At 42.2% G+C, this 11,773-nt stretch overlaps 1 protein-coding gene across 1 annotated transcript; it reads left to right on the top strand.

The window, feature by feature from the left end:
* The first annotated feature begins 8,167 nt into the window (after positions 1-8,167).
* On the top strand, positions 8,168-11,071 carry LOC116189327 (suppressor protein SRP40). Its single transcript, XM_031518951.1, has 7 exons — positions 8,168-8,442; positions 8,888-8,952; positions 9,149-9,186; positions 9,275-10,098; positions 10,325-10,414; positions 10,543-10,604; positions 10,775-11,071. Exons 1-7 carry the CDS (start codon positions 8,221-8,223, stop codon positions 10,875-10,877), a joined length of 1,404 nt encoding a protein of 467 aa, XP_031374811.1. The 5' UTR covers positions 8,168-8,220; the 3' UTR covers positions 10,878-11,071.
* The last annotated feature ends 702 nt before the right edge of the window (positions 11,072-11,773 follow it).

The following is an 11,773-nucleotide window of genomic DNA, read 5'->3' as shown; positions in this document are numbered from 1 at the left end:
CGTTTCTCGACCTCGTTTTCGCCTTAAATTATCGATGGTGGGACTCTACCCTGGCGGTATTCTGTTTAACAATGTCTGCACAGATTTTCGAAGCAACTAATTCAGTAAGAATTCGTAGAAATTTACGAACTCTAATCAAGCAGCTCGGAAAGCCTATGACCGGTAATACCAACTCTTCATCAATCCTAGAACTGAGCTACTCTGACTTCCATCCCACAAAACAAACTAGATAAGGATCGTTAGAGGGTGTTGTGCTTATCAATTTGCTGCAGAAACTGTGAGTTTGAATCTTCCCTAGTGAGCAGCTTAATGTTTTTATTTTTCCACAAAGACAATTGCAGCTACAACCGGATAAGCATTGCTCACGAAACCGACCCCGGTTCGGAGAAGGTTTAATGTTTACACTCAAATCTTCAATCTTGATTGGACAAATGGGTATCTAGGATGCATTCCGCGAATCGTCGCCATTGATGATAAAAGATGCTTTTGAAGTTCTATGATTAACTTGAAGATTCTTCATCATACTCATTATGGTTGGTCTGGTGATTAAAGAGGTGCAACTTTTTAGGAAGACCCATATTGCAGAATATATCTTGCCAAGATTAGCGGAGATTTATTATCCTTGTATATTAACTAGCCTTATTAGTTACATACAAATTAGGCAATAGATAAATTAGAATTTCTTTCCTCTTTTGATGTAATCAACAGTATATGTACACGTTTGAGTATCAATGAAAAGACTTAAGCTTTTCAGCTCAACAATTAACATGGTATCAGAGCAATATCAGGTTCGAGAGATTTCTGGGAGAGTGTTACCTTCTCGAGTTTAGTGTTTGCTGGTTGATCGTGAGTGAAGGCTGATATGGAGAAGGAGGTTGAAACCTCAGGAAAGGGTGCAAGGAACGTGGAAGTAGATTGGCTTTCTGCTCTCACTGTTAATCCATCAGACTACACTGGAGTTAGTCTGATTAATTGCAAATTGAATGGATCGAATTACCTGACGTGGTCGAGGGCCATGTTGACTGCACTAACTGCTAAGAACAAGGTCGGGATGATTGATGGAACGGTAGAAAGGCCACCGGAAGGAGACCCAAATCAACCAAAATGGGAAATCTGCAACGCCTTAGTGATATCCTGGATCTTTAATACGCTGGACTCGGAGCTCCAATCCAGCGTGGCCTGTGCGACGGTGGCTCGGGACCTGTGGGAAGATCTCAGAGAAAGATATTCGCAAGGGAATGAGACAAGGATTTATCAATTAAAGGCAGAAATTGGAAAATTGAAGCAGGACGGCATGACGATTCCGAAATATTACTCTCGGCTAAAGGGGCTTTGGGATGAATTAGATAATTACCTCCAAATTCCGGCGTGCACCTGTTCGGCGGCCAAAATGTATGCGGCTCAGAGAGAACGAGAGAAAATTCATCAATTCTTGATGGGATTAGGGTCGGAATATGCCGTGGTGAGGTCGAATATCCTCAGCCACGAACCGGCCCACTCTCTGAACAAGGTACATGCCCTAATTTTGCATGAAGAAAGACAAAAAATGGTGGCTTTGTCTCATGAGAATTCTGCACCGGATGCCGCGGTATTTCTGAGTAAACTTACCGGGAACAAGGCGGAGATGCAAGGCGGTAGCGGCAGCTCTAACTACGGAGGACAGATAGGAGGTAGAGGAGGAACGAGCAAGACTTGCTATCACTGTGGTCGTCCCGGGCATCTCAAGAACTCGTGTTGGTTGCTCCATGGCTTCCCGGGTACCTGGGATTCGAAGAAGGAAAAGGGAAAATTAGGGTTTGCAGGGAAGAGGATTGGGGAGACGATGGCAGGGCAACAGCGGACGGGCTTGGGCTCAGGCCAATTCCGTGGGCTAAAAGCCCATCAGACGCAGATTGGGTCCTTTAACCCGGGGTCGGGCCAATTCGGTGAGATGGGCCAATTTGGTGGGCTACAAGCCCATCAGGCGCAGATTGGGCAGTCCAGTTTAGGCCCAAATGAAATGGGCAGGCTTCAGGCCCATCATGCGCCTTCTGGGCAGCCGAAAAGCGGGCTGAACAGATTATCCCAACTTTCAGACACAGCTTTTCAAAAGCTTCTCAATTTTTGGGTCCAGATGATGACAACATGTACCCAGCCTCTGGTAAAAATTTTATTTCAGTAAATTTTGGACATGATTGGATAATTGATAGCGGGGCTTCTAGGCACATGACAGGAGATGCCAACTTATTTGCTGAGTCGCAACTACTTACTGAGAGGCCAAGAATTCATATACCAAATGGGGGTGTCTCTACTGCTTGCAGAACTGGACGAATACATATAGGCACTCTTGTCTTATCAGATGTTTTATTGGTCCCAGAATTTAATTGCAGTCTCATTTCCGCATCTCAGTTATCAAAAGATTTGGATTGCTGTGTAATATTCTACACTGATTTTTGCTTGATACAGGACCGCACCACGAGGAGGACGATTGGAGTAGGTGAGCTCCAAGGGGGTGTGTATTATCTTCGGCGTGTGGCAATTCTAGAGCAGGCTAATCGGGTCATCAGTGAAGAGACGGGTGATTTGTGGCATATGCGTCTTGGACATCCATCACGGCGAATCAAGTTTAATGGTATTACTTTAGAATTGAATGCAGCTATGAATAAGGAATGTGATATTTGCCTTCGTGCAAAACAGACTCGGTCAAGTTTCGACCTAAGTATGAATAAAGCTGTTTTTCCATTTCAACTGATTCATTGTGATTTGTGGGGACCCTATAGAGTGGCATCTATGTCCGGTGCTCGGTATTTTTTGACGATTGTGGATGATTACAGTCGTGCAGTGTGGTTATATTTATTGCGGGAGAAATCAGAGACGCAGCGACATCTTATAAATTTTTGCAAGTTGGTGAAGAATCAGTTTAATCGCACTGTGAAAATAGTGCGAAGTGATAATGGAAAGGAGTTTGTTTCGCGAGAGTTGCAGAATTACTTCTCTGCTGCAGGGATTATTCACCAAACATCTTGCACAGACACACCTCAACAAAATGGGCGTGTCGAGCGGAAACATAGGCATATCTTGAATGTTGCACGATCGTTACTTTTTCAGGCTGGACTTCCAACTGAATTCTGGGGGGAATGTGTTACTACGGCAGCACATTTAATTAATGTGACTCCCACATCACTTTTGGGAGGTAAGAGTCCATATGAGGTCTTGTTTAAGAGATCACCGAATTATTCTAACTTGAAGGTATTTGGGAGCTTATGTTATGCACATGATAAACCGAGAGACAGGGATAAGTTCAAACCTCGTTCTCGTCGATGTGTGTTTGTTGGATATCCGTATGGAAAAAGGGGGTGGCGAGTTTATGATCTTGAAAAGAACGAGATATTTGTGACTCGAGATGTTCGGTTCTGTGAGAGGGAATTTCCATTCTTAAAAATGAACGATGCTGGGAAGGAAGATAGTACACAGGTTCATTTCTTCACTGACAATGAGAAGCATGTCGGTCAAATGAGGAGTCAGGGGGAGTCGAGATTTGAGAACTCGGATGAAAGGGAAGCAGAAAATGGACATCAACATTCTTCAAGCCCGATGGGTAATCAACAAGAAGTTTCTGAAGAACTACAGATGGAAGAAATTGAAAGACCAGAAGTAGAGACTGCAGACCATCTGTTGCGGCGTTCCGGTCGAATTAAGTCCACGCCCAGATATTTGAAGGATTTTGAAGTTCATATCCACACTGCTTTACACACACCCCCCAGTTCACCTACTTCATCGAAACCCTCAGGTATGGTTCATTCGATTAAACAATATTTATCATATTCTGGTGCTTCTAATCGATATCTTGCATATGTAAGTGCCTTGGATTCGGAGGTGGAACCTGTGTCTTATCAAGATGCGGCAATTAATCCATGGTGGAAGGAAGCTATGGCCGAGGAGATCAGAGCACTTGAGGCCAATAATACATGGACTATTGAGCGATTGCCACCGGGGAAGCGCCCAATTGATTGTAGATGGGTATATAAGATCAAGCGTCGAGCTGATGGGAGCATAGAGAGGTATAAAGCTCGACTTGTTGCAAAAGGATTCACTCAGGTCGAAGGAGTGGACTTCAATGAGACATTCGCACCCGTGGCAAAATTGGTCACTGTACGATGTCTGTTGGCAGTGGCTGTAGCGAAGGGATGGGAGATACATCAAATGGACGTGAATAATGCATTTCTGCATGGAGATCTTGATGAGGAAGTTTATATGCGTTTACCTCCTGGATATTCTTCCCGGGGACAAGGATTGGTGTGTCGACTTCATAAATCACTTTATGGGCTGAGGCAAGCTTCACGAAATTGGTATGCCAAACTTGCTGAATCTATGAGACATTATGGATTCCGACAGTCTGGAGCAGATCATTCATTATTTGTTTTTAATCGTGGAGATATTTTTCTTGCGGCATTGGTATATGTGGATGATATTCTAGTTGTTGGCAATAGCCATGAGCAATGCATCTGCTTCAAGCGATACCTTGATCGTTGTTTTCGCATTAAGGATTTGGGACCAGTACGGTATTTTCTTGGAATTGAAGTGAGCAGAATGGAATCTGGTCTTTTTCTTAATCAAAGAAAATATGCGCTCGATATTCTCACAGAATGTGGGATGCTTGGTGCTCGACCATCCTTATTTCCAATGGAGCAACATCATGGATTGTCAGCAGGATCGGGAGTTTCTTTTGATGACCCTGGGAGATATAGGCGGTTGGTTGGTCGCCTGATTTATCTAACAATTACACGGCCGGAGCTTAGTTATCCTGTGCATATTCTATCTCAGTTTATGCAAGCTCCTCGTCAGGAGCATTGGGATGCTGCAATGCGGGTACTTCGTTACTTAAAACAGTCTCCAGGTCAAGGAATTTTTCTTCGGCCAAAATCATTGGAGCTTGAAGTTTATTGTGACTCGGACTGGGCTAGTTGTCCCATGACTCGTCGTTCAATTACAGGGTATTTCGTTACATTAGGAGGCTGTCCTATCTCCTGGAAAACGAAGAAACAATCCACGGTGGCTCGTTCTTCAGCTGAAGCGGAGTATCGAGCCATGGCAGGGGCGGTCAGTGAAATTTTATGGCTTCGAAGTTTGCTCAATTCTCTTGGAATCAAATATAGTGAGCCTACTCGACTATTTTGTGACAACCAGGCTGCTTTACATATTGCAGCAAATCCAGTGTTTCACGAACGAACGAAGCATATAGAGATAGATTGTCACTTTGTTCGTGAACACATTCGGTCTCATATCATTAAGACTTCGCATGTTCCTACGAAGTTGCAACTTGCAGATATTTTTACGAAGGCTTTAGGACGAGATCGATTTCGCTTTCTCTTGGGCAAGTTGGGCATTCGGGATCCTCATGCTCCAACTTGAGGGGGGAGTATTGCAGAATATATCTTGCCAAGATTAGCGGAGATTTATTATCCTTGTATATTAACTAGCCTTATTAGTTACATACAAATTAGGCAATAGATAAATTAGAATTTCTTTCCTCTTTTGATGTAATCAACAGTATATGTACACGTTTGAGTATCAATGAAAAGACTTAAGCTTTTCAGCTCAACAATTAACAACCCAAATCCAAATCAGTCTGAAACCGGACTTGTCTGGTGGCTTGCCGGGTAAATTACAAAAGCAAAGAAGTTAGGGGACCCTTCAAGGTGAACTACTGTGGAAAACAAACACCATTCAAACACTATACTAAGCACATATCCGATTCTTGCCAAGGACTACCTGCTTCTTATACTTAGCTCATGAACCTCGACTGTAATCGAGGGAAAAAAAAAAACCTATATATGTTAGTAGGATCTTAATCATTCGGTTTTTTAAACATCCTTTTGCAAGAGTCCCAGACTCAGAGGGCAGTGACTAGTTATATGCCATGCGCAGTCATGACTCATAACAAAACATTCTCAACAAGGAGTCCATAACAAAAGGCTTGCAGAAAGCCAACCCCAACAATATCTAAAGATGTGGGAATTTGGTCCGGGACAAACTCTTTCACTCGAGCGAAGAGTCGGTCTTGTTTACCGAGCGGGAAAAGGCGAGAACATCCTCGGGATCCTCTGCTCCGCTGCCGGCCCGACCGCCGGCTTTCCCGTCACTGATGATGGTCTCTCTGATGAGAACCTTCACGGCCGGGTCGATCTTCGAAGCAGCATGACCCGAACCTTCGACACGACCAGCGCTAGTGCTCTTCTCCTGATCCTGCATGTTCCTGTCTTGTTCTTCCTTCCGCAGCTGCTCTGCTCTCTCCCTGTGTGCCTCCATGTCCCCTACCGTTTCTGCTCCCTTTCTTTTCCCTTGTCAAACTAATATTATCCAATCCAAGCGATTGTGAAAGAGAAGAGGAATGGCAATTCTGTAACTTGCCTGAAAATCAAGGATGATTTAAACAAAGTTATTCGGATAGACGCAGACTGTTGGGAGGAAAAAAGATCTTCCGCGGGTAATATATATATATATATTATTATCGATGATATGACGGGTATTCTGATTCTATTGGTCAATAATAATTTCACTCCGGAGCCAGGTTTACCCTAAACAGGCTGTGTTTTTGATAAATTTATAGTGAGTTCAGAGTTAAAATAATTTTGATTTTAATTTTTATTTTGATTGTGAAAAATGATAAATGGGATAGTATTATAAATTTGACTTGGAAAACGTGTATTTTTATTACGTAGTAGATAGAGTTAAAATCAAAATTATAATTCTAAAATCTAACTAAGAAATCAAACGCGTCCTTAGATTTTTTGTACTGCAGACGATGCCGGTCAATTGAGAGCTCAATTTGGTATTGATTAGTGTTGTCGTGATTAGTTGCTTCTGCAGCACGTGTCATTTGTACGTGCTGTTGCATATGACAACACTTGGAGGAAGGTAAGCAAACTATTCAAGCAAAAAATATAGAAAATTAAGGAGTAAAAAAAAAAAAAGGCAAGGCCACATCCTCATCTCTTTCTCGAAGCAGCAGAAAGCAGAAATCCACACTCAGTTTTCCATCCCCTGATTGCCTTTACCCGTGTTTCCATAAGAGTACATGCGAATATAGTTGCGCTATAGTGGCACACGACATCCGAGTCGTCGGCATCAATCGATCAAATTATCGATTACTATTATGAAAGCGAGGAAATGCAATGAAAGAGTACATATACTTCAGTCGCGGTGGAGTAACTCTTCAACTGTTTGGTGGATCGATGTTTGTAATGTTTGATCGAAGATAATTGTTCCTCTGATTGTTTTAGAAAGTTTTGTGGATATGATCTGTACATAGATTTATTTTCCTGCTATGAGTTTGCAATGAGGCAGAGAGGACTCTTGTATATTTTTTTTCTTTTTGGGTCAAAGGTGAATTTGTACATATATTTTTTTTTTTATTTTAAGAAAATGAAGTTACATTACATCACTTATTAAAAAAAGAAAATTTAAAATTCAGTGCGCTGATGCACATCCATAGCCTTTTTCAGCGGTTTCTCCTTGATCTTCTAGAAGGCGTATCTCCGCTGCCATGTAGAAAGAAAATTGATAGGTCCTTTGATATATGTACAATTTTTATAGTTTGTGACTGGATCTAAATAAGGAAAAAAGGAAAAAAAGAAAAACCTACCTGAGCAGATCAAACTTGGATTATGGTCAAGTTTTGAAGACTATATATGGTCAAAGGGTCCACGGACATAAAAAAAAATGAAAAAAGAAATATAAAATCACAAATACAATTGGGTTGACATGTAGTCGATCGGCGTGACTCTCTTGGTAAAAATAGATTTCGAGTCACCATGAATCATGTCTGAGAAATAATTTCCTATTTGGATCACCTGCACTACTTTTATGGCTGGACATACTGCATATGGATTGAAAATTAGTCGAAGGAATCAAAATGAGGAGTCGATAAATATATATGTTCGATTAAAAAAAAAAGTAAATTCCCAAACCCCCTAACTTAGGCCCAATATTTGCTGGCCCAGCCCATGAAAACTCTCTGTTCTTTTGGGGGAAAAGCCCATAATAGCTCTTGAGTTCTTCTTCTTCCATTCATCAAACCACCTCTTCAGTTCTTGCCCCTTGGCTTTTGTATTTATGACAACCGTCCAATTTCGGACGAGAAACGAATCCGACGGTCAAGATTCATCCTATATCAACACATTTTCTCTGGAGTTGTCTCCCTCTCTCTCCTCCCTCGTCTTCTTCCTGCTTGCTTCGCTCATGCCCAAAACCCTACCTTCCATCTCGAGCTCTATAAACCCTAGCCTGATCGCGTTGACGCCGCGCCAAGTTCTTCTCGCTAAACCTACAATGACGGCCACCAAGCCCTCTTCCCTGAGCGAGGAAGACAGGATGCTTCTTCATCTGTCCATAGCTCAGTACTTCCAGAAGAACGGCTTCCCGAAGACGCTCAAGAAGTTCCGCTCTGAAGCTCAGCTCGAGGTGCGTGTTCTTTTGATGTTGGGAGCATACGAGTTTCTGTTCTACGCGGTGAAATGACAAGCTCCAGATACTTACGTCCATGCATAGTGCGGATTAGTGAGCCACTGACTTAGCTTGATTGAGCTCGGATTTCAGCTTCCTTGCCTTAATCCGAACCTTTGTTATCTGAAATGCGGTCTTTGCAACAGTAGCGGCCGAAAATTGTTCCTTTGGTTCTCTAAAACAACTTCTCTGTTCAAGCTCTGCTACAATGCCTCTTATAAGAAATGCTTTCCTCTCATTTTGTGATGTTGATTGAGCCAATTATGAGTAGCGTTATACGACTTCGAGCGGTTTGGGCTGACAATTTCTAATTATCACGAGCTCCGATCAAGTTCATCATCAGGGGGCTTTACCCTGTCAGCCAAGGCGTTTGAGTGTTCTAACGCTGTTGTCTTTAATGCAGGAAGATGGTTGGAAGGGATCCAAATTGGATTTGGAAGAGACGTGCCTAAAATTCTTGGATAAGGGGTAGGAAGTTTCGTACATTTTGTCTTGTTGTATTGCATTGCCGTGGAAATGACTTGAAATCGAATGAATCTTATAAGGCATCGATGCTTTTGCATTTCTGATCAATTATTATATCAATTCATCAATTGTTGATTATAGTGTGAGATGATACCTGGGCTCTAATTTCATCCTCATTTTGTCATCGACTTGCACGCAGGAAAATTACTTTCACCCATTCCGATGGTCTGGATCAAGGTATCCACTTTTGAAATAGTTCTTTCTTTATATATGTTGAATTTCTTATCTTTCTTTTATCATCTATTAAATTGCTTGAATTTGGCAGATGGCAAGAAAGCGAAGCAGAGTGGAGAGGACAGCAAGAATCTGGTAGCTGATCAGTCTGGGGCTGCGGTGGAGCAAAATACTAAAGAAAAGGAGACCAAAAAGAGTTCTGATGCTCTTACAAAAGGAAGCATAAGAGAGAGAAGACAGCCCGGTACTGATGATAGTACCAGTGAATTGCAGCAGGCTGATGTTGAGAAGAAGCGAAAGGACAAGAAGAAAAAGGATCGTAAATCTGTTCCTGAATCTGTGTCGCAGGAAGAAACCCAACAAACAGAAACAGTGCCTGAAGCTACTGCAGGAAAATCTGAAGACTTAACAACTTCCAAAGGAAAGAGTGAGGCTTCTTCTGAGGTGGAGAAGAAGTCTAAGGATAAGAAGAAAAAGAAATCCAAGTCCACTTCCGATGGTGTTGCCGATGATGTTGATGAGAACCAAGATGCTAGGAAATCAAAATCTGCAACGATGGACTCTAAGAAAGCTGGTTCTGAGGGGGAGACCATATCTTCTGAGGTTAACAAGGACAATAAACCACAGAAAAGGAAGAGATCAGAGTCTGATGAAAATGATTCTCAACTCAAAGATAAAGAAGATCTTGAGCAATCCAAACGCAGAAAGAAAGAGACTAAGAAGGAGAGTAAGGCAAGTGAGGAAAAGTCTGACGTGAAAGCATCTCCAAACAAGGAAGTTGATTTACTCAAGTCTCAGAAGACACCTTCCAAGCATCTCGATAGCAAGGAAAATGGGAATCTAGACAAAACTGCTGAGAAGTCCACAACAGCGAAGAACACGAATAAGCAGTGTAATGGGTCTGCTGAGGCTAAGGTATGATCCTTGGACTAAATCTGTAATTTGAAGGAACTTCTGCTCTAATAGTCTGTCTATTAGCTCTTCTATATAAATCTGGAAGAAAAGGACCAGAAGGTTAGAAGGTGGTTGTATTGTCTTGAATAGCATCTGAGTCATTGGGAAAGATAAAATTGTATGCAAACAATTACTCTTTGTCATCATTGACGACAAAGTTCATTTTGTTGGAATGCTTGTGTTGCAGTCAACAACAGTGAAGGCATTCCAAAGGGTCAAGGTCGACGAGGTGGAATTTGCAGATAATAGACTGAAAGACAATTCCTACTGGGCAAAGGTGTTAATATTAGCCTTTTGTTCCCTTATGTTGTTTCTTCTTCACCTGTCTCCATTTGTGTCCTTATTGTTAAAACACATAGACGAGTATCAGGAGACGGTGTTTCATCTACCCAAATTTCCCTGCAGGATGGAGCAGAAGTTGGATATGGTGCTAAAGCGCAAGAGGTTCTTGGTCAAGTCAGAGGAAGGTATGTTGAGCGTAAACGACTCTATCATCTTATAGAATGGTCATTAAGATTTAGACCACTTGTGAATGGTTTCAGTACTGAAACAACTTCAGACGTGAAGAGTCCCCATAAATTGAGAAGAACATAAAAAAACTTTGGGTCTTGTCTGCTGAAATCCGTCTATTCCTCAGGGATTTTAGGCACGAGAAGACGAAGAAGAAGCGCGGGAGTTACAGAGGAGGACAGATTGATCTGCAGTCGCACTCGGTGAAGTTCAACTATGATGACGAATGAGCTTTTCGGTCTGTTGAGGACACCTGCAATTTTGGTTTTTTGATCATCACTGTGTCATTGTGATTCATCTATCATCCCAAGGATGAATGTAACTTGTGCAACAAACTCCACAGACCCATTTTTTGTCGGACGAAAGTCCAAATCTGAGTGTTTATTTATAATGGAACTTTGGGTTTCCAGTTTATAGTTTTCAACGACCTTCCTTATCTGCGATAGTAGACTGTTTTCATGTTACATGTTCCATATGTGCCATTAGCTGACGCCTTCGTTCGACATGACCAATAGAGCATCCAAGTCCTGTAGTGGCCATCATCAACAGAGGCTGGCAATAGCCTACACGGGGCATGAGCGAGCGGCCGCAATTAAAGCCTGACCTGATCTTGGTTGTTGGCGACTTCTTCCCTTTCTACAATGAGCGATTGAACGCCCAAATCTTGTGCCGTAATTGAACTGTCACAATGACCCCAGAGTTCCGCTATAAGGATGTTCGTAATATCAAACGGCCTATAGAAGCCCTTTATCAATTAACCATGCATTTTCTTCAGAAGGCTTCCCGCTCCCGCTCTCCCCGGGCTACCTAACGCTGACCCACCTGTGGTCAGATGCATCATCGTTGGCGATAGTTTGAACTTCTTCCAGCGAAAAAACAAAAGAACTGAACTTCTTAACTACAGAAGGATTAATTTGAACATTCCATCTAAGGCAAAGGACTGTGACAAAATGGAAACCTTGACGATCTAGATTGCTAGGAGATCCTGGAATTGTTGGATGAGACGGGCCTTAAATAATTATGATAATTATCCGAGCGATTAGCACAAATTCTTCTATTTCATGTAATTTAATTAGTGTTTCCTCACGTCAAGTGACGGGATATGATCATTCAATAACTTCGCGTT

The sequence above is a fragment of the Punica granatum genome, chromosome 8 (assembly GCF_007655135.1).
Source record: "Punica granatum isolate Tunisia-2019 chromosome 8, ASM765513v2, whole genome shotgun sequence".
In the NCBI taxonomy this organism is placed as follows: domain Eukaryota; kingdom Viridiplantae; phylum Streptophyta; class Magnoliopsida; order Myrtales; family Lythraceae; genus Punica; species Punica granatum.
Note: the sequence above shows the minus strand (reverse complement) of the source record. Positions and strands in the feature narration are given on the sequence as shown.